Source organism: Aptenodytes patagonicus, chromosome 5 (genome assembly GCF_965638725.1).
Source record: "Aptenodytes patagonicus chromosome 5, bAptPat1.pri.cur, whole genome shotgun sequence".
Lineage (NCBI taxonomy): Eukaryota > Metazoa > Chordata > Aves > Sphenisciformes > Spheniscidae > Aptenodytes > Aptenodytes patagonicus.
Genome location: NC_134953.1, coordinates 38,129,457 through 38,152,521, shown reverse-complemented (window position 1 = coordinate 38,152,521; position 23,065 = coordinate 38,129,457). Strand labels below are relative to the sequence as shown.

The window sequence follows — 23,065 nt, the reverse complement described above, 5'->3', positions numbered from 1 at the left end:
GAAATAACCAAACAATTTACCTGATACAAACCATGAAGTATACCGGGTATGCGTGTATGTAAATATCAATAAACAAAATATCCATACAGGAGCTGCCTTCCTGATGTGAGCAGATGGAAGGAGAAAACTACTCTAGATATGCTCTGATGCCTACACCCTTGCTGCTGCCTGCTTATAGCAATTCAAATGTTTAGCCATCACATCTTTGGCTCCTTAGAGCTCAAAGAGAGATGAGAATGCTTACAGGACACTCGACCCCTATATTGTGTGTGGAGAGGCGCTTTTGCCTCAGGGGACGAGACTTGCTTGTCCTGCTAGTAGGCCTTGAAAACTCTTGGAGATGGAAACTCCTTTCACACTGCAGTCGCTGCGGGGTCAGCGTGCCACGTTTCTCCCCGCAGCTCCCAGGAACAGAGCTGCTTTTTGGTACCCACCTTTCCGTCTCTGCCAGGCTTCCCAGGTTCTCCTGCTCTGCCCTGTTGCAAGAGAGAGGTACATTAGCAGGATTTTCTGCCCTGCCCCCTGCCATTTAGCAATGGTATTATTTTAAATGGTGCTCCTGTTTTCGCCCTCCTTAGCTGCTTGCTACCAGCCTGAGAACAGGACAGGAGCAGGACTTCAAAGGGGTCGCAGGGATTCTTATCAGTCAGGTTTCTGCTGTGAGCAGGATAATTACACCCTACGTGTTACTTCCTCCCTGTGACCGTCTGCAGAGGCTGAGGAGGAGGAAACAGGCCTGGTGTCACCCACTCACACGTGCGTGTCCAGATAGCAACAGTGCAGGGCACACACCTCTGCCTGCCTTCCCACTCCCCCTCCTTCCTGGGAACTTCTTCCTCCCCACACATCCATGTCCCCTGCAAATCTCCTGTCTGTGGCTATCTTGGCTTCAGAAGAGGCAACAAAGGCCAGAGGAAATTTTCTGTGCCCTAGGGAAAGAAGAAGCAGAAGGCTTTTTTGTAATTGGACTTACAGGCGGCCCAACTGGCCCAGGCTGTCCTGGGGTTCCTTCGGGTCCAGCTGGTCCAGTGGGCCCTGGCGGGCCAGGGGGCCCCGGGGGACCTTGGATTCCCGCTTGTCCTTGTTCACCCTGAGGTTCGTTAAAACAAGGGGTTATCAGCAGGCAGAGCAAACCCTTCATACCACCACCCCAAGGGCCCAAGGCAGGTCAGCCTGGCTGAAGCAGAAGAGGTAGAAGCAAGTCCCAGGTTAGTGCCAGGAGAGGTTTCCAAGAGCGAGCAAAGCCCCGCTGAGGCCAGGCTGCCTCGGCAGCAGGAGCCAGCACCCTACAGTTTGCAAAGATATTGGAGGCCACCTTGTCAGAGCTCTCTTTAGGAGGGACCTACAGATGACCGAGCAGTCCGAAGAGATCTTTTTCTTCATGAGTCAGTCAAGTACAATTTATATGTCAAGGCCCAACGTCTCTTGAGCTTCTCAGGAGGCTTTCCAAAGCACTTGACAGTCATATATGAAGCAAAGCCTCCCGTGACCACACTGGCACTTCCAGGCAGAGCCACAGTGTTTTACCTCAGCCTACTTTTTTCCCTGTGCTATATTTGTTGGACAACACTCCCTCTGTTTTGCCAAGGACCAAAAGTAGAAATGCCACAAACCCAAAAGAAAATAACACGATCATCATGGCATTTCTGGAGCCTGCCCAAAACAGGCCTATGTACGCCAGGCAGAGCCTGTTTTTGTAAGATTTAACAAGCTAGTGCGTGCAGAGCCACCTGCCATTTTAAGCTCTCTGAAACGAAGCTGTTTCAGCTGGTTCCTCCCCAAGCCCCTCAGTAGCCATTCGGCGGCTGTGGCTCATGCCTCAGCAATGTCATCTGGCCCAAAGGACCTAGACTTGGGACCAAGCGGCGCTGAGGAGACAGTGGGTTGGAAGCACCACGTTTGAATACCAGACTGCTGATCTATAATTGATGAATCCAGCAAACTCCTAAGGCGCTGTGGCACCCACACCAAGCTGCTTAGTCTCATGGGCTCCCCTCCCATTCCCCCTCCCTAGATAAAATATCATGACATCCTACTGCTAGCGACCCAATTTAAATTTGAAAAACTCTCCTTGGTGGATCCATGGGAAGCTAGAAATCAAACATGGTTGTTTCCTAATTATAAATCAATGGGTGTGCAGTTTAGTCTCAGCTGCATTTATCCTCTCTACAGCCTTATACACTGCTGCTGGGTAAAACTAAGTCTGCTCTCACGCACTTGTGTGTTCAGGAGAATGCATGAAAACTGTCCCCTGCATGTGTTCCTACCAAGTGTGCTGTTTATCCTGGCTGCCTTTAGTAAAACATGCAGATACAGGGATGTTTGCTTTATTTAGAATGATAAATTGAAGTAATAAGCTGCAAATTTCATCCCTTCTGCCATGAGCTCTATTTAAAAGAAAATTTCCAACATGTGGGCCAGGCTCATGGGAAGCTTGGTCATGTGTGGAGCAACATCCCTTCTCCTCAAGAGAGCCGCCGCTGAGCCGCCTGACCTGCAGCCCATGCTGGGAAGCCTGCTAGGCCAGGCAGGGAAGGTGCCCTCTCTTTTCCCCATATTGTAAGTGGATCCTGGCTCACCCTGTGGCCCATGCAATGGGACACAGGATCCTTCCTGAGCTTCCCTATCGTCCATACTCAGTGCTATTCAACAGTCCTGTAAATGGTCTCGTAGCTTTTAAATTTGGGAGGGAATGTGGATCCAACAAAGACAACAGGTTTGGAGGACACTGGACTATATTTCTAGATTTCCTCTTGCCCTGACCTCTCAGCCCAGCTTCAGAGACTTCCCTCCCATTGCATCTTACAGCACCCCCACTACAGGTGCACGAAAGGGTGCATGCATCTTACAGCACCCATGGTGGGGCACCATGGGAAGGCAAAGGGGGCTTTGCCTGTCTCCCTTTGGCTCTCCCTCCTCTATTCCCACTTCAGCTGCTCTCTGTCAGCCCAGTCCATGCTCCAGATTTAGGGCACTGGAAATGCAGCACAGTGCTGGGAACTGGTGCTGGCACCGTGGCAGGGGACGGGGAGGTGGGGAGAGCCGGAGCCCTGCCCCAGCACGGGGAATGGCTGGAAGGAGCTCACCCAAACTCCCATTCGCATCACCTTTGCTTCGCTGCGTCAGACAGAGCGTGCTTTGTGTAAGTGAGTGCCCATCCATACGGATCCCTAAACACACAAAATGTTGTTTATCACATCGTTATAGTCTTACTAACGCATTCAGCACAAAAAGACCCCCACAGGTCTAACTAGACTGTAAGTGGATACCGTAAGTTGGAGATCAGGTGTAATTTTCATCAGATGTCATTCTATATTTTTAGCTGTTGACTGGAGCTATTTTTCAGTTCTTTTAAACACCAGTTAGCCACTCTGATTGTGCCTCGGCAATGCAATGCTTGTTCAGCCTCCTAACACAGGTATCCACTCAGCTCATGTCTCTGCTAAGCCCAAGCCCTTGGGCAAAGCACTCTTGCTGACGTGCTCAGAGGCAGCAGCAGGATTTTCCTCTCTTAGGTGCTGGTGCTAATATTTATTTTGCAGCTCACATTTTTTCTTAGCATTCATATGTCGGGCTCCTGGAATTGCTTGGTGCTGGCAGATCTGTAGGAGTGGATTACACTTTGTTGCACTTAGGGAATGAATATGGCAACGGCAAAATGGATCACGGCAAAATTGTCCGGTGAAGTTAGCCTCTGGGGATAGAGGGAATTTGCAGCCCTGGCTGATGACAGGATGCAGGGCAGCAATTCAAGTTTCCCACTTCATCCTGGATACAAACTTCAGCTTTCAAAGCCTTTCCAAGAGGTCAGTCCTTGGCCTGGCTCTTCGGACTGTCGCTTTGAAGGGTAACCAGTGCAAGCCGTAGGGCTTTGTGTGGTGCAAATGCTGAATCAATAGAAACTGAATTGAGATCACGGGCTCAAGTGATAACGTCAGGATTTTGCCAGCACTGGGCAAGGACCAGGCACCTCATGGTAAAGGCCTGTATTGCACACTGCAGTTCCCTGCTAGCATCTGACTGTCTAGACAGGCAGCGGGGTGACAAAACCCAGCCACTTAATAGAGGGTGCCCAGCACACTTCAGCGGGGTAATTACAGTGGTTTGTCCACACAGGAAAGTTAATCCCAATTGACAGAATGAGGGAGCTTAAAGTGGGCTCATTAAAAGCCTCATGAACTCTGACTATGGACAACTCTTATTCACTATTCATATGTCCATAATTCATTTTATGAATTAATTCCCAAAATAAACTATACTAAACATGAATTATGGCCCTGGAAACCAAAATAAATGTGTTTACACAAAGATTTAATGCAATTTAATGAAACCATTATAAGACCTTATTTAAACACATTTTCCCAAGTGTCTAGCCCTTAGAAGAAGTGTTTGCCTATTCATTCATCTCAGTTAAATTTCACAAACATTAGCTGCATTTCAGCAAGAGGTTTCTAACCTCTTCTGGAGATTGAATATGCAGGAACTGACTCCTTAAGGTAGCAGACTGCTTGTCGACAGTCCCGAGAACAGTTTCATGGCCCATTTCTTTTAGTTTAAAAAACTGGCTTCACTGCATTTCTTTTTAGCCACATTATCACATCAAAGATTTCCTCCGCTTCAAAGAAAGTCCCTCAGCTCTGCGTGAACCTCTTGGAAACCTCTCTGTAGGGGAAGACAGGTAGCAAGCTGATTAATTGCAAGCGTCAAGGTAGGCTTAGAAACAGGCAATGAGGAGGAGAAGTCTACCTGGAAAGTGCGTCTCTTTATGACCGGAGGTGGAGCCAGCCGCACTGAATTGAGGAGAGGCAACAGCTGAAGAAGATCAAACCAGAAGGTCGCAGGGCAAAGGAGGCCGTTAGGGCACCGAGAGTCAGAGAGCAGCCAGGGGAGAGAACAGAGAAGAGGGGAACAGAGAGATTGCCGTGAAAATAAACCACCGCGTGAGAGCCGCGCACAGCATGGGTACCTGCCGGCAGACCTCTGAGCTCCTCTGTGCCATGCATTGCTCACAGGGGGACTTGCCGCGTGCCAGCCCTGGCAGGCGCAGGGTGACCACTCACCAACCCGACGCTCCCACTGCACAGAGCTTTTACTGCTTTCTCTGCTCGGAAATAAAACTTACCCAGGGGATTTTTGATTGCAAGATATCGCCCCACTGGCTCTGCCAAGCTCTCTGGTGACAGGACTGTTTCTTTTAATTTATCATCATCAGATTTGAGGTAACTATCAAAATGCGAATTTTCTCCAAGTTTTCCAAGTATGGTTTCCTATTTCCTTCCATCTTCCCTCAGAAGAAACACAGTGCATCTCCAGCCCTCACCCTTCCTCAGGGTGTGGAAGGGAGTGGAGAGATGCTAGCCGGGGCCAGCAGCAGGCATCACAGCCAGCAAACAGGTCCTGGTGTGGTTCATTTAGCTGAGCAGACACAGCCATCATGGCCAAGGGAGAAGACTAGACCTTGGTGCCTCTGAGCCTTGAGCAGGGTATTGCCTTGGGAGCCTGTGCTTTGCTTTTCCTTATTTAACAGTAACATCAGCCTCTGACTGCTTATAGCCAGGAATGCTGCCTTAGGGCACAAAGCTGACCCGGACGCACAGAAATCAAATGCACTAAAGCTCAGAAGCATTTGTTCATCCTTCTGCTGTATCCAGTTTCCACTTGCATGCATGCTGCTGTCAGCCTGGCACCCACCGTGCCGGCTGCAGGCCCAGGAATGCTCCTCTGACCTGATCCACTTTCCTGTTCCTATCAGCTTTCCATTGAAGCTGCTCTTGATTTACACAGGGAGAAGAGAAAGAGGCTTTCTGTGCTCAGGCACAAAAACGTGCCCCTGTGTGCAACAGTCCCCAGTGTGAGCTGTGCACTCAGATCTGAGAGGTGCGCCCATAGGTCTCCCACCACAGTAGCAGTACACATCCAAGCAGTGCACTTTAATCCCTTTAAACAGTGTTCTTCATGTTTGCAGTGAAAGCAAGGATCCAGTCCTGTTGCAAAGTGAAGTGGCAACCCAATATTGCAGCATCGCCGCCCTGTTATCAGGCAGTTGTGTTTGAATGCACTGATTCAGACAGCCACAAGCTATCGCAACCAAAAACAGTGCTGCTGGAAAATCAGCTAGGCTGATTTTATCTGAAGGAAATCCTTCTCTTTCTAAAAGACAGTGCAGGAGGCCCCATAGCTCAGAAGAGCATTTGGGACTGTGCTGATCTTCTCAAGGGGGATGTTGCTGTAAATTGCCACACCCCCATGCTAGGTGTGCCTAGCATGTCTGTATGAGTGATGCAGACCCAGCTGAGCTGGCTTTGCCTGGCTCCACAAGTGCTGAAGTGTATCTGAAATATTATGCAGCTTTACAGGGAAGCAGAGGGAGGATGCTGGAAAGGATAAGGAGGAAAATGGAGAGAAGCAGTCCTGAAAACAGAGGCGAGACAAGACCCAGCAATGGATTCAGGTGCAATGGGAGAGTTTAGAGAAGAAACCTGAAGCCTCTTCCACCCAGCTCCTGCCCTGCCCCTTCTGTGTCCCAATGGCAAGTTTTTTTCAGAAGGCAGCATGCAATATTGGATCCACATCCTTGTGCGTTTGCATCAGAACTGGGTCCCGTCAGACCATGACCCACAAACCTTTAATGTAAGGATCTGGTTAGAGCGCAGGGCTGCAAGGGTGGTACTTAGGTATTCCTAGGGGACAGTGAAGACACATAACACAAAGGTGGTCAGTTAGACACACGGCATTTCTGAGAGCAGACGGAGCACAGCTGGTCCCCCTCTTCCCTGAGCTGAGCGCTCTTCCCCAGGGTGGCACTCTGGAGCAGCTCAAACGGCCAGCTCACACTGAGTGGGTAGCCCATGCCTGGGCTTGTCCCTCACAGCACTGCAGGCCATGCAGACTTACACAGAAAAAAAATAGGAAACTACAACACAAGCCAAGGCATACATCCTAACCTTACATTTCCTTCCTAAGAAAACAAAGACGAAACAAAACTGAAACAACATCCCTGGATTTTCAGGATGCTGGTTTTAATTTCCTCACCCAGAATATCTGACAAAGGACCTTGTCAACCAGTAAAGCAAGAACAAATTGCAATTCAGTCAAATGTGTAGCATTTTTACAACAAGGCTCATCCTAATTTTCATTTTGGGAGGAAGAGAGAACTGCACCTCTGTTGGCTGATTTGTGCCTCTGGCTCCCTGAACTTGCAGCCTGTGACCAGACCCTTCAGGACAGCCCACCCTCGAGCTGATCTGAGGAGAGTCATCCTTCCCATGAGCATGTCTCTGCCTTGGAATGACTCACAGGCTTTTTAAAACGTTGAGCTTGCTGCCTCATGAGACCAGAAGTACCTCCATGAGAGCCAAGGAAACGTCACCAGGCTTTGCTGGGATGTGAGGCTTTGCACCAGCCCTTTCCCTGCTGTCACAGCCCTGCGGCAGGTCACCCTGGAGTGCCTACATCCCCAACCCACTAAACCAGCGTGCCTTTGCCCCCAGGTCTGAGCCCAGGCTACTCCCAGTGATGCACAATCTGCACCTCTGTTTCCCAGTGTTGCTGTGGGTCCTGCCACTGTTTTTCACCTTGAGCACTGAGGACAGTTGGAGCCAAGGGCTGTAACAGGAACCCAGGACACCACTGGGGTGAACATTGTTGTTAGCTTCTTTTTAACATAACAATCTAGTGAGCCGGCTTGCCTAAATAAACACAGCTGACCAGCTATTATTGTACCAGTACTGGCACATACCTACAGCCCCCTTCTCCCTCACTGCCAGCCGAGCTCTCTCCCCTGCCTCTGCCCCACAGAACATCCAGGGCCCTGCTCCCTCGGGGCCAGGGACCAGAGCCCAGCTAATTGTCCAGAGGCCCGTCAAAAATAAACAGAAAGCCCTTAAGCCTGTCTCCCTGTACACCCAGATTACAAATTCCAGCCATTTCATATGATGTCGTTCCAATGCATTTCCAGTGGATTTTCAGCACTCCGTTTGTTTTTAGAGCTGGTTAAATTTTACTGCTGTAATCCCCTCAAACCCCATGATGTACTCTCTCTTCTCTTGGCTGCAGTACATGCCAGCCAGGCCAGGATGAAGAGGCAAGTGGGGCAACATCCTGGCTTTCGTTAAACGGTTGCTGTTATCAACCCTCCCTCTCCGCCTCTTCTTTGAAGGCAGAAAGCCCACCAGGTTGGGGGACCGGCATGGGGACCAGCTCACCAGGGACCAGCCAGAGCACCATGGCCAGGGGTGGCCAGGGTTACTTTCGGGCAGGGAGCACAACCCTTCCCCTTGTCTCTATGCAGGGTTGAGACCAGCACAAGGGAGAAGAAAAAGGGAGGAATGATGATAGATACTCCCCGAGGTCTGCAAACCCCCCACTGCTCCTGGCCACGCAACCGCAGCGGAGGCTGTGGAAGCAGGATGGAGCTGGTGCAGCAGCATAAGGTGTGAGTGGGTGACCTCTACTCCTCTAGAAACCCCAGGTTTCATCGGGTTTTAGGGTGAGGACACGGACCTTCCTCGCTTCAGCCCAGAGCATGGGAGGGTCTCCAGGAAGCAGCAATGACAGCATTTAGCTGAGGGTCAGCCCCAGTGGGCAGGAACAGACCGGAGAACCAACATCCCTCCTGGAAAACCTTATCTGCTGCTTTTCTGCGAAATACATCAATCAGCCGAGCGCTGCCCTCAGGGCCCAGATGACACATCTTGTTAATGAAACGATCTATATTTCCAACAAAAAGCCATTCAAACGAAGGAGGATTAACATGCAGGAAGGCATAGACGATAATAACACTAATGACTTACCCTGTGTGGGTACTCTGCACACTGACCCTGAGAAAGAAGGGGATTAAAAGGAAAGAGTTTAAACCACAGAGAGGACCAAAATAAACACATGGGGTCAGATCCAGAAGGTGTAAAACATTGTGACTATATTGAATTCAGTGCAGCTATGCCAATTTGCACCCAACAAGCACCCTGCCTCCTGTCCCCCCTCCCCAGAGCCCTCTGTTCTTGCTGTATTTCTTAGCCACTCAAAGTCAGAAGGAGCAGCACCAAGCCCATCGAGTCCCTTCCCTGCTCACTTTTTACATTTAATTTTCAACACGTCTCCCATTAAAATTACCTTTTCTCCTTTTTGTCCTGAGGGTCCCTATAAAAGAAAAGTGATAAAAAAAGCCCTCAGTAAATGAAGGAGTTCAGTGCATGCAAGGGGAAAGGGATTAGGAGGAGGTGCGACTGCAAGAGATGGGATACTTACAGGTTGTCCCCTGGGACCTGCAGCACCCTTTAAAGAAACACATTGTCATGAATGCAAGATGGCTTCCCATTTACAGTGACAAGAAGACAAAAACTCTCAGCGTATGGAGTAGGTGGAAACTCAGCTTTTAAAAACAATTGTGGAGAAAAGTTCCCAAGAGAGATCTGGGTTCCCTTTGTTACTCTGGAGGAGTGAAAATGCACACATGTTCTGGCTGCACTGCGGGGGCAATTATTAAAAGAAGAAGGGAAAAATCATCAGGAAAACACACCCTTATTGTTCCCAGGACCTCAGTTGACAGCGTGTCTCCTCAGCCGACATACTGGGATCAAACCAGAAGCAGCCAGGGCTGAAGCCTGAGCTGCAACTGCCTGAGCTAGGGTTGCGCAACAGGGGGATGTCAGCTCACCCCTCCTCCGAGGAGCGGGGAAGGGGCATCTTCAACATGTGCTTGCCAGAGGGTTACACTGACACTCTGGCTCAAAAAACAGAATTAGCAGAAGAAAATGTTCAGCATTTCAGTGAGCAAAGGTGACTACAGAGCTGCTAGCTTGGCATATTCGTGTTTGGGGATTTCATCATCAGAGATGTCGAGAGGAACAAGACCACATTTGGGTTTCCATCAAGTGTGGCCTAAGTTTATCATTTTCAACCAAAAGTATTTTAGTACGATGCACATATGAAACAGAGCTTCAAGAGGGGAAAGAAAGATATTTAATACAAAAAATATGCTTTTTTTTGTTAGATAAGTTGAAAGCTGCCAGATGGGTTTTCAGAAAATTTTCCATCAACTTTTACTTCTGCAATGAGGCCAACCATGAAAAATGTCAGCTCCCAGAGTATATTTAAAGAACGTAATTGCTAACTGCAAGGAAAACATATCGCATGCATAACTAGAGAGCTGCTGTTGTGACATGATGAATCTGATAGCCATAATGTAAAAATTACAGATGTGCATCCCAGCACTGCTATTATGAAGTTACAGAACTAGGGACACAGCTAGTGCATCCTAAACTAGGATTGCCACCCTGCCTATGAGCTCGTTTCCAGCTGAGAGGCAATGTAATTTCAAACCAACCCGCCACCCGCAGACAAACATATAGTTTTTTTACCATCTCCCCCTTCTGTCCAGGATGACCCTGCAAAAGAAAGAGAACATGCCTCAGCTTAGGCCATTGCACTCTCTAGAAGATGATGGCTTAAGCCGCTTACCACTTGCCTCGGGAGGTACCTGCAGTCACTGTACTTTGTCAAGGGAGGTGCAATGCTGTGCATGTGGAGCTTCACTCACACATCTAACAGGACACCGCTCTCCACTACCCAAAATGCTGAGAACAAAGCTCTGGAGGATGAATACGGGGTGCAAAGGCTCTGCGGGGCATGGCCAGGACATGGTTAAGCCCCCCTCAGGCCGGCTGAGCAGCTACAGCTGAGTGCAGTGCACTGCACCTTGCTGGGGCTCACATGTGTGTCCTCAGAGCAGTATAAGAGAGATACTGCTGGCCTTGGCAGGCTGATGCTCCTCATGGCAAAAACACAGTCCTACTGTAGGCCATTAGGTGCCAGAGCTATGTGCTACCAGCTCCTTCTCCATTACAGCATGGCTAGAGGAAGTGTGGTGGGGAATTTGGCTATGGGGCTGCCTGGAGCTATGGGTTTCATGTCAGTTGGGTTCATAGGGAAGTAGCTATATTTGTGCCTAGCTCTCTGAAGGGTGGGAAGAACTTAGGTCTCACTCTCTCTGCTACAAACTTGATTATAAGGAGGCTCTAAAAACAGCATGGAGGTCTTTAGGGTCCTTTCCTCTTCTGCTGCAACTCTTTGCAGCACAGGAGCAAAGAGAAACAAGCTGCAGGGTCAACTTCAAATGAGGCTGTCAGCTGTCTAAGGCAGAGGGCTGGTGCCTAGAGGCCTGCTCTGTCTGTCTGATTAAGGGTGGGAGTGCCTGCTTTCCCTGCAGCAGCCAGGCTGTTGCACTTGCGAAGTGCTATTTTATAGATTTGCCTAGAAAGGAAGCGGCCACGCTCTGCCTTCCCTAATCTGACTCCTGCATCTCCCCCAAGACATTTGTGGTATCCTCCTGCCTGCCAACCTTCTAATTTTCTTTTAATCCATGCACGTGCATGACACTGCAAAATAATCCTCTTAAAAACATACTCTATAACAGGCAGGCCAGCAGAACAGTGGGACCTAGCAGGACGCAGGGCAGAAAGGCTTGAGAGAAGCTGTTTGCTTACCGGTTTGCCATCCAAGCCAATAGGGCCCTGAAATAAAAAAGGAGAAATGATGAGAAATGCTTTCACTGGGGTGTCTGTCCATCTGCCCCAGCAAGCACTATGTGTCGCAAGATTGCACAGGCCGGGGAAAGGATGCAGACGTGAGGTGACTCTCTCTGCCCTCCCACTGAGTCCGGGCAGGTCCCTGGCCCACTGGGTACCAGCCCAGCTTCCTGATTGCTTCTGCAGGGACCTGCTCACTGTCAGCCCATTTCAGCAGCAACACTGGACACAAGAAGGGAAGGGAAGGCAGGAGGGATTCATGGGCAATTCACAAAAAACCCTCAGCATTTCAAATTTTGCACTGTCTTGTAAACTAGTTGAAAATCAGCAGTTTTCTCGAGACTTTGATTTAAAAAGGCACCCACCTTTGGGGGAAGAGGAATTTTTGCAAATGATAAAATAATAAAAGTGTCCCAGGGAAGAGGTGACATACAGCTCGGCAGCATGCTGAAGGTACTATTTGATGAGAAACAGGCTCCGCAGAGCGCTGTCCCACCCGACACTTTCTCATGAGCTGGGCTGATTTGTTTTCTGTTCCTCCGAAAGCCAAAGACCTCAAAGGCCTGGAGAGATCTGCTTCTCCTCAGCCCAGGGCCAGCTCGCAGCCCCCCTTTTCGCAAAGGGCAGAGCCACGGAGCCCAGTCAGACAGCTCGGAGGCTGCCAATTCCTCCCGTTTTCCAGGCGTGAGAGTCTCCCCCGCAGACCTGCTCTGGCACATCGCGTGTCCTGGAGCAGCAGCTGAGCTGCCTGGCGGAAGCAGGGATGCGGGGGGGGGGAGGGTGTTTGTGTTTGCCTTAGGCTTCCTAGTCGTCCAGGATAAACGCATAAGAATAAATAGCAACTGTTTGAGTTCTCTAGCAGCCTCAATGCTTCAGAGAGTGTTGCCAGCAACTGTAGGACTGAAATGAAATTTGCTTTGTCCTCTTCTGGGCTTGTTTTCTGTTCCTTTGTCCATCTGTAACAGTGTTGGAGAAGAATCACCCCCTCGTGCTTTTTGTCCTTTCCCTTTGGCATGACCAGGGTGTTCAGCCTAGCATGGTCCCCCGCTGACCTGCATCACGCAGGGCCCTGTTTGGATCACAGGTGCTCACTGCTATTGCAGTATCACCTAAAGGCTCAATTAAGCTTGGAATTTCACCTACCTAGGGGTTATTTTCTTTGTTTGGGGGTATTTCTTAGGATGGTTTTCTTTTACTGAACAGATCTGGCTTCAGCTATGTTATTTTAACACTTGGGGTTTTTTAAATTAATTTCCTTTCAGAGTTGTGTGGTTTGTTTTTTTTCCCTAAGTATCATTTAAAAGAAAAAAAAAAGAGAGAAGAAAAACAAATGAAGAAAAAATTACTTTTTCCAGTGATACCAGATCAGGTCCTTGGTTTCAGACAGAAATGATGAGATACAGTGAGCACTAATGACATTTCCTAGTAATACTGCACACCCATACCTCATAAATTAGCAGTTACACTTACCGGGAATCCAGGAAAACCTCTTGTTCCAGGCTGTCCCTGGGAAGGATGAAACAGAGACAGCAGTTTAGAGGAACTGAAGTGTATTTTGACTGACCCTAAGTCCTCTCTACAGAGCCTTCCCTCCAGCCTCTGCCCATTTATCCTACGAGTCTCTGAAGAGTTACCCAAGACCCAGTTCCCCTCCAAGGAGAAAGCATCTTGGGAAGGAGAGGAAATCTCTCATCCCCACTCCAATTTGTACAGGGCCAAGAAAACCCTGGAGCAGGTCCAGTTTGGACTGCAAGCAGTTTCCTTGGAAGTTTCTACATTAATTAAATGGGTGTCCCTAGCCCATACACTAGGCTTTTGGAGTATATTCCAGAGGCTGAGCTCATTTTATGGCAATTCTTGCTGCCATAAACTGGAGGTGTTTAATGCAGGGTGCTGCTCTGTGCAAGACAAACCTTGCAGGTCACTGGTGTCTAAATAGAGCCATCCCTCTTCTCCTCCTCCCCTAATCTCATGTCCCAGTGCATTCATTTTCCCCACAAATAATTCTGGAGAAGAGATGATTTTTTTTTTTCTTTTCTGTTCTTTTCCTCTGAGAGCTAGGAGAAAACGGAGAGTTAGGTGGTGTGATGAGAGGAACATGAGCACCAAGTCCTTTCCCCCGCCTCTTTCTGGCTAGCCAGCATTGGCTACCAGTTTGGGATCAGGTACAGCAAACACTGGCTTGGGATGTGTTTGGCAGCTTCTTCATCACCCACTTAAAAACACTGAAAAAAAGAAATTGTCACAGCTGTTAATTTTTCATAGTTCTTCAGTTTCTGGGACCTGCAACATCCCAGGTCACAGTTACCCTAGATTTGTGGGTATCCAGAAAAGATACCACTTTACTTAAGGATTTTTTAATCTCAATTTCCCAAAAAATGTGTGAGGCAAGTCAGGAAGCAATATGGACCAGACTTCAGCAGATCTGGAAGCACACCCATGCAGATGAAAACAGCAGGATGAGGTAAATCCTGTACCATGCTCATCGAGTGACCGCTGCGGCATCTTGCCTTCCCTGAAAGCCGTGCTACGATGCCAAAAAGCCCAGGTTTCTCATGTATTCTCATGCTTTGTTTTGGGGAAGAAAACGTTTTCTTAGGCAATTTGAGATACCATGACCAGACTCTCTGAGTCCCACAAGGGTCTCCTAGGAAAGAGCTGGGTATAAACAAGGGTTCACTTCTGAAAAGAAATGCACGTGGGTGCATCTCTGCCTTAAGCAGAGCTATCCCATGTGGTGCCAAGGGAAGGGAAGGGGAGGGAGGGGACAGGCACACTGGGCTGCAAGGCTGAGGTTTGCCACAGTGCAGCAATGCTAATCCCTTGGGAGAGAACTCAGAGCCACATTGGCAGGGAAAATCTTCACCTTCAGGTTACATCTCCTCCAGAGTCCCTCTACCTGCAGAGAGACACATTGAAGATTTGGCCCTTCAGAAATGGGGCCAGATAACCTCTTCACAGAGTTTGAGGGACGCCCTTGCCACAAAATGCCTTGCGTTGTGCTGAACAGTTGTGTTTTTATACACAATGCTAGCAGGACCTAATCCCATTTGCACTTTTTTTTTTTAGTTCTGCAAAGTTGAACTTGGTCAGCTTTGCTTTGCAAGATACATATAAAACCACCTGGTCCTGTTGGCCAGTGACCAGGAGGGAAGATAGGCTATAAATTAAAGGGTCTGTCCACCGCTGGTTTCTGAAAAGGCAAGAATCAAGAAGAACCTAGCCACAATTCATTAATTTTGGTTCCCTGATGGACACCTCCCTGGACAAGAAGTGCTAAAAAAAGAATTAGGGAGAAAACCTGGAAATTGTGCAATTTGGCTTCCTCCGTAGACTACAGACTGCTGCCTCTTTCTCCTTGGAGGACAGCAGAGTGATTTGCATGGTATCAGGCCAAAAAACAGTTCAGCAGCGAGCAATTCCAAGAGGCTGTTTTTGTTGTGTGACTGTTTTTCCTTGTCTTCTTTTTAAAATGTTGATCGTATGAAGTATGTAATCCCAGGAGCTGCCAAATCATGAAGACCGTCTGTTTCTGCCACTATCGGTGCACTGTCCTTCTCTGGCCAGAAGTTAAGCAGCTCTGAGCTCTAGCGAAAACTTTAACCTCCGAACAAAAATCTGGAAGCTATTTGTCATCCCACATCTTTCCCAGTGGCCCCTTGGCCGGGGTTTCCGTGTTTGTCTTCAGTGTTCAGCCATCCTTTTGACCTATCACCAGCTCCCCGGGAAACTGGATCATCTTTACAGTAGGCTTTGGGGGTGGAAGTGTGAAGTTGTGCCAGTCCTGGCATCTCAGGGCTTTGACTGGCGTAGGCAAAAGTCCATTTTAAATATCATTTGCCATCTAAGTTTTCTGTTGCTTTGGAGATGCAACATGTTCTGCACTTTCCCGAACAGCAGCAAAGGCAATGAGGCAAAGCAGCAGTACCAAAGCAAACATTAAAAATTGTCCTGCAGACCAGGCATGTGTCCTTTCAGAAAACAGCGGTGCCTGTCTCTGTTTGCAGGACCTACAGTGATAGGGACTGACAGCTTTTCTCTCCAATTACTATAAACACACTATCCAGAAGGCTGAGAGCTACAGCTTGTGAGAAACAGCAAAAGCAATGGGGCATTTACCCTCCAAAATCCACTGCTTGTGGAGCAGGGTGGTCTTGCTCAGAGCTTGGCATTGAGAGACCTGCCAGCCCTTCCTCCTCACCTGGCCACATGGCCAGGGACCGTCTACTGGGTATAAAACACTTGGAGAGACCCATTTGTGTCCTGAGCTTCGGTTCTGTCGCTTCTCAAACTCCAGCGTGCCAGGCAGGTGGGCCTGGCAACCGGCAAAGCTGTTTCTTATTAGAAACACTTATCATGGGGCTTTTGGAAAGTTAATTGGAAAGCCAGATGTAGCCAAGTGTTCGCGCTGCCTAGGTCTCTCTCACTTGACCTCTGCTGTGAAACAAAAGTTGCCGGCGACCCGTCCTCTCTGCAAGTCAAGGACGGTGCTCTTCACAGGTTAATCAAAATCGGAAGTGCCCACTGAGAGAGAGAAGATTGAGTCTCCAGGTCTTTTTTCATGGAAATCTCCGGTGGAGGCTGTGCAGAGGTGGAGTGGGGAGGACTGGCTGCATCCGCACAAAAGCAGAGGCTTGATGGCTGAACCGCAGTACAAGAAACATTCAGCATTTAGGGCACGTAAATGCTCCAGTCCTTCATGTTGGTCTTTTTTTATGACTCTATCCTTGCAAAAAGCTTTGTCTGGCTGACTCGTTGCACCTTGCAGGGACACTTTTGCTGGAAGAGGGTGCAAAATCCTGCCTACACTTTCCTCGGCTCCCCAGCCAGCTAAGGGACTTTCCAGAGAGCGGTAACTGTGCTGTTGAAGAGTTTCCAAGATTTTGGGTACTTGACAAGGACCTCTGAACGACTTTGAACTACCCATCTTTGCAAGTTCCCCAGTCACCAGCTTAGCTCTGATCCTGCTCTTCTGCACAGTCAGGGGGTTTGTCCTCTGCTAATGAAACCAAAGGCTGAGATCAGCCAGGCAAAGGGTGTATTTTCTCCAAAAATGGTAGCAGCCCTGTTGCAAGAAGGAAATATGCTTCTTCCTTTTAAATACAGGAATATGGTTTCCTTGCAAGAGAAGGCTTCCTCATTTGTTATGGAGTATGAGCTGTAATTTCATTATATATAGTATATAATAGCAGTATAAAACCAAGCCTGGCTCAGCATGGGAACCACATTATACAGGGTTTTTGCTCTCTCCAGCTGATGCTGTGTCTTTCCACCCCTCTAAGTCTTTCCCTGTAACTTGCCCACATCCTGCATCGGTCAAAAATAGAGAGAGAAGCCACTTACGGGTGGACCGCGAGGCCCGATGATAGACATGCCCGCTTCTCCTGGAGCACCCTGCAGAGACACAAGGGAGAGGAAAAGGGGTAAGAAAAGGAGAGGAAAATACAAAGACAATTATATTCCCGTCAATACCGGGGTTAAATGAGGGTGCTCAAGGTGTGAGACCTTCAGGGCTTATGGGGCAGCTGCCGTTCTGGCCTCCCCTAGCTCTTGCCCCAGCACTTTGGGAGAAGAGATGTTGTTTGGAGCTAGTCAGACGTGCCAGAAAATGGAAGCTGCACAGCAAGGAAAACTATAAACACATAAAACACATTCTGGCAAAACAGAGGTTCTGCCCCATTACAAGTGTGAAAAATGGCCTGAAACCCTTGCTGTTTCCTTCCTGCGAGTCCAGGAGTACTGTGTCCTTGCACAAGAAAGAAAAGAAGGGATGTGCTGGGCTCCAGGGAAATGGGAGCTGCAGGCAGCTCACTGGCTGCCTCCAGAAATGCCTTGCTTGTGTGCTTCTCAAACTCAGTTGGGATGCGGATGAAAACAGCAAAGTCCTTGCTGGAAAAGAAAACAGCTGCCTCTCCAGCTCCTAGCCACCCACGACGTGCGATGGGCAGGACATGTCCCTGTCTTTGGAAAACATGGCATATTCCTGAGAGGCAGCTCCAGAAGTGCCCAGGGCTGGGGAGCCTTGGGATGGAGCATCCCATAAACCAAGCAGCCTGTGAGCAAGCAGAGCTCTCTGCAAAACAAAGCTGGGGCCTGCCAAGGACCTAGGACTCTCACGGAGGGCTTTGGGGAAGCATGGGCAATTAAGAGTGTTTTTTCCCTTGTTTGTTTGTATCTATCTGCTGTCCCTTCATGTTGAAAGCTTTGGCCAGAGAGAAATGCAGAGAAAAAGCAGGGTGGCTTCAGGCGGTGAAATCTTGGTCTGTTAGATAATGTTGGTTGGCTCCAATGAGCAAGCAGAAGTTTGAAAGCAAGGAAGGAGAACCTCTGTCTTACCTTGCCCTTCCTTGCTGTTTTTCTATCATCTCCTATGAATAGGAGCAAATGGGCCTGGTATGGCAGTGCCCTGCATGGATGATCCCCCTATCAGGTGAATATTAATTCCTTTCCTAGTTTTCTACACATTGTTATTCAGTTGTTCACACCCCTCAAACACCTCCATCCCGCTGTTCTTGTGGGTGGGAGGTGACTCACAGCTCTGGGGAAAATACACTAACGCTGAAGCGTCAAACACTTCAAAACATGGGGGCCAGCAGTAGGATGCTTTGCAAACCACCGCTTCTTTGGAGGGACAAAACACCAATTTGCTGCACGGCAAACAGTTTGGGAGATGGAGTCCCACAGACTTAAACCATACCATCAGTTTTCCTTAGGAGGAAGAGGTCCCACCATGTCAGAAATAGGAACGTGCCGTGCCAGTTTCTTCCTTGCTATGACTTGCACCGGGGATCAGGCTAACCTGGGAGGCAGAGGGGAGCTACAGGTTGATTAGGGCAAGTGGAGTTGCCAGTGGGGAAGAAACTCAATGGTTAAAACCCAGGAAGCCTTGAGGGGAGCCCTGTGTGTGCCCGCTGGCTCTTATGCTATTAGTGAATTGTCATAAACAAGAAACACAGCATCTTTGGAGGCTGAGTGGCCTGAAAGGAATTTGGGAGATAAACTCACACTGCCGGGGAAGGGAGAGGGCAGCCCGGGGGGGTGAAAGCCCAAAGCTGGCTGCAGTGGCCATGACTGTGACCAGGGAGCTTTGGCTGGCCCTAGAGGAGGACAGTTGGGGATGCTGTGGGCTGCAAGGAGCTGACTCACCTTCTCTCCGGGTTGCCCTTTTAGTCCCTGGGTCAATGGCACCCGTCGCAGCCACATGCAAGAGGGTGCAGGGGGGAGAGAGAGAGAGACACAAACACAGGCATCAGCGGCAAGCGCACGCTCCCCCGCCCCAAAACCCTGGCTATGGGGCTGGGATGAGCAGGGTGGCCTCAGCTCCTGCCCCAGCCCTCTTCCCCATCCTCACCCTGAGATGCCCGAGTGAAGAGCAGCTCCAAAATACAGCGCTCAGCCAGGCAGGGGATGCCCCCGCCTTGTTCAGGGCAGCGTTATTTGGAAAGGGCAGCTGCCGGTGGCAGGCAGGGGTACGAGTTAGCGAGCCCACGGTTAGCAAGCCCAGTCGGCGCACAAGGTGGCAGCAGGAGGCACCCAACCCGGGGCGGGGGGGGGGATGCTGAACCAGAGGCGGGGCTGAGCAATACGGCAGAGGGGATGGAAACACCCCGCCGGCATGTATACGGTTTACAGGGCTGGCCACCCTGCTGTGACCAGGAGATCCCCTCAGGTGTGGGGCTCAGGGAGGGTGGCTTTTCTCAGGCTGACACCCGCCAAGGGTCATCCTGAAAGCCCCCCCAAAATCTTGAGGCTTGGAAGAGGATGGGGAGGACAAGGCACATGCAAGAGGTTTCGACTTACCGGCCGCCCAGGGATCCCCATTGCACCTTTGTCTCCCTGGCAATTAAGGCAAAATCAGAGGCAATTGGAAACTGGCCAAAAGCAAGGTTATAAAATAGCACAAATGAGCTGTGCCACAGACACAGCTTCACACTGCGGTGCAAGTGTCCAGGGATTTTGAGAGGAAGAGAAGAAGTTAGAGAGAAAGGAAAGTGTGATTGCATGTGCCCGAACCTGTCTTTAAGAACATGCATAAGCCACCAGTTTGCTTGTGCATATGACAAACCAGCACATCTCACAACAGAAATGACATACGGCGATTTAGGCAGCAAAAGAAGGGCAAGAGTATTCAGCCTAACAAAGTATAATCCCAATTTCCAACACTTCATAAAATCCGGGTCCTGGGAACCGGCTTCCTGCAATAGCCAACTGTCACATTTTTCTCTTTCTCTACCAAAGTCATCTGGGTGTTAGCTATTTATTTATAGAGTTATCACTTTAAAACAGGATTCTCTTAGACTGGAAAATACGGTCCTGTCCAGAAGCAAGAGAAAAATGTGGGAAAACAAGCTGACACAGGAAAAAGCACGTCTGGAAGAAGACATATGAGCAGCTGTGTTCAGTGTCCTCTACCCCTTTGAGATACTTCCCAGTGCATTGTCAGGGTGTGAACGATCCTAACAGCGGTTTGGGGAACGACTTTGGGTCAGGCGACACTGAACAGAGCCTCATAAACACATGAACGCAAGACCAGTGGCAATTTTCTTCAACCACTTACCTACAAGGCAGTTTTGTGCCTCTTACAGTTAAATTTAACGATGCAATTTATAAAAAAAAAACCAAAACAAAAAACAAAAAAAACCACCAACCCCCTCTGCATTCCTGGTCACCAAAACTGAAGGCTGTGCAGATTTGGAAGATAGCAGCTGATTGCTGAAAGGATCTTGATGATTATGGCTTCAGCGGTCATGTAGCTTTTGCTCTATATTTTGCAAAAATGACATGATAATAATCTCTCTGTTCTGTTTCCAGCAATGTTTGGGGTTTCTGTATGTAAAACAGAGTGTCCCTGCCTGTGGCTGCCTGCGTCTGTAGACACAAACCTGGTTTTCTGGTTTCTGCAGCTGGAAACACCAGCCCCATCGGTGCCATCTCTTTGTGCCTTCCCCCATGTTCAGTCCCAACATGTGTGAATGTAGTCTGAAATCTCTGGAAGGGAAATGCACTTAACTCTCTTTGTTTTGCCGGGTGTACACAGAGGCTCCTTTGGCCATGCATCCCAAACTCGGACATTATTGCCTGGGATCAAACCGTTACCTGGTGAAAGTTTAGCCGCTTCCCTCTGCAGAGCTGGAGGTCCATTTGGTATTGGGGGCACTCCTTCCATGCAGATCATGTTTTGATAAATTGAAAAGCAATATATGCTTTGCAAATGGATGAAATGCTAAACAGCTGCTTGATTTTAAATTTTGTAGATGATATATTATGGGAAACTGCTTTCTTCTAGGGTTTTAGATGGGTTCTCAGTCTAATATTGCCTCAGTCTAATATACTAATATTTGCCTATCTCTGTGTGCCAGCAGTGAGCAAAACTCCCTGTGTCAGCATCTTGCCCTGGGATTACTTTGTGGCTGCTGGAGAACATAATGCTGAGTTTTCCTGTGCTTTTAGTCCCTTAAATGCTGCTTTCCTCCAGAGCTGAGCTCAGGCTGATCTCCCTCATGGTTTGAGGTAAAAGTTTATTTTATTTCTCCTGGCTCTGCTGTGGCTGGTGCCCGAGCAGGAAGAGCCCAAGGTCGGGGCTGAGCTGTGTCTGGTCTCCAGTGAGTACCTGGTGTCGGAGCGGTACATGACGGCACCGTGTCTGGTATGTGACTGCGCAGCGTTACAGCCCTCCAAGCAATAATAGCGAAGGGGGAGCTCCCGGTAGGACAGCAAATAAATGCCAGATGTTTATAAGGAAAGGTTGTCTGTGACAGGGAGCCAGGAAAGAGCACTCACGGGTGGATGACACCATGTAGGTTGGTTACAAAGTCATGCGAAGCTGTCCGCAGCTCCCACATCGGAGCTAGAGGAACATGAAAGGCAACAAGCAGCCTCTATCCTGAGCTGGGGGGAGAGCCAGCAGCACGGTTTGCATTTCGTTCATTAGGAAACTGCCTGTTATGGCTGTTGCAGTCTCCAGGTGAGCAGCAGCCCAGGGAGCAGGGAGCCATCGCCAGGAAAGCACGCAGCTGTAACCCCGAAACCTACGCTCCTTCCTCACTCATGACTATCCGTCTCAGATGCAGATACTGTTATTATAGACTTTTGCATTTGTCCCAGAGTGACTTAGGCCTTTTAAATCCTGCTGCAATTAGCAAGCCCCGTCAGCAAGAATACTGCGCGCTGCGCCTCTTCAACCTCAAGCTGATAAAGGCATCTTCAAAAGTAGCGTGTTTCCCACATGCAGGAGGGTCCATAGGGATTATGTTACCTTTACGTTTGGTCCTACAAAGCTCCTGTGGTCCCTACTCTGTTATGAGCCATGTCCTGTTTGCAATATGCTATTCTTCCACATCAGGTTTGCTATGCAAGATCACTACCTTCTCCCAACTTACAAACCCTGGAGGCCTACTGATGAAAGTACTGCCAGACAGAGAGCACGAGGGAATGAAAAAGAAAGAATGAAGTATTTACCTGGAGCCCTGGTCTTCCTGTAGGGCCCTGAAACAAAATACACAGAAAAGATTAAAGTTAGCTTCAAACTCTGAAGGGAGGGCTTGATAAAGAGACAAAATCACATGTGAGGGTTTAGGAAAGAGAATGGTTAAAAATCTCTCCACAGCTCCTTGACCATCAGCTCTGATTGCTTCAGTTTCCTAATCTCCTGTTTGTGAAGTTTTCTCTCCTTTCGGCATGGCTCTACCCACAGCTCTCCGCACAGGCTCTGAAGGTATCTGCAAGTCCATGGAGAACGACCTAATTACAGGGCTCTGACTTTCTTCCTTAGTTTCCATCTGCTAAATATTATTTTTTCATGTATGGAATTGCTGCTGTTGCCACAGAAATGTTGCATGTTCAGAAATGGGAAAGAAAACGTTCGTGAGAGGATCTTTTCCTTCGGATGTGGTCCAGACAGCAAAAGAGTCCGGGAACCTCAGGACTATTGCACGATTTCATCATTTCCTTCCTTCCTTTGCCCCTTTGAGTCCCAATCTCACCAAATTTCTTACATGACTGCGGGTTGCCCTTGCCTTCACCAAAGCCTCGATTGACTTCAAGAATAACGGTGGGAGCATCTGTTGGGCAAGAGGAGAGCATGAAGGCCCCTTTTGCTGCTGGGGTGTTGCTCATCCATTTCTCTGGCTTTTCTCCTGCTCGTCCTAGACTACAAGCAGGGTTCAGTGCGTTTGTAATGAGTATTTCTGCCCATCCCCACACTCAAGCCGACACCAGCACTGGGGGCTAAGTCCTGCCGCCTGGCATGTTGCATTTTGCAAGCTGGGAAACAAACCCGGGAGAGAGATGTGGGGTCGTCAGCACTTTGGGGTCGCTATCCAGAATGATGTGTATGACAACCAGCCAGTTAGGAGCCCAGGTCTGTTGCTCATAAACTTGAGTTTCTATGCAGTTTTAATCACGAGAAATGTGAGGGGGGAAAATATTTCCTATGGCAACAGGGAGGACTCTGACTCTTCAGCGGTGAACTTTTGCTCACAGTGACTGAGCCGGTCTTGCTCGCCAGCGGATCAGAAACCCCAGGGGTCCTGAATGAGACG

General features: G+C 49.0%; 1 protein-coding gene across 1 annotated transcript in view; it reads right to left on the bottom strand.

The window, feature by feature from the left end:
* Positions 1–23,065, bottom strand: part of COL13A1 (collagen type XIII alpha 1 chain) — a 97,831-nt gene that overhangs the window by 44,882 nt on the left and 29,884 nt on the right. Inside the window, exons 5-17 of the mRNA XM_076339410.1 lie at positions 21,984–22,010; positions 19,326–19,361; positions 18,672–18,698; positions 16,869–16,919; positions 12,996–13,031; positions 11,484–11,510; positions 10,359–10,385; positions 9,247–9,273; positions 9,112–9,138; positions 8,793–8,819; positions 4,747–4,812; positions 974–1,090; positions 435–476 (exon numbers count right to left, since the gene is read on the bottom strand). Coding sequence (XP_076195525.1) covers positions 435–476; positions 974–1,090; positions 4,747–4,812; positions 8,793–8,819; positions 9,112–9,138; positions 9,247–9,273; positions 10,359–10,385; positions 11,484–11,510; positions 12,996–13,031; positions 16,869–16,919; positions 18,672–18,698; positions 19,326–19,361; positions 21,984–22,010 — 537 coding nt within the window. The remainder of the gene's footprint in view (positions 1–434; positions 477–973; positions 1,091–4,746; positions 4,813–8,792; positions 8,820–9,111; positions 9,139–9,246; positions 9,274–10,358; positions 10,386–11,483; positions 11,511–12,995; positions 13,032–16,868; positions 16,920–18,671; positions 18,699–19,325; positions 19,362–21,983; positions 22,011–23,065) is intronic.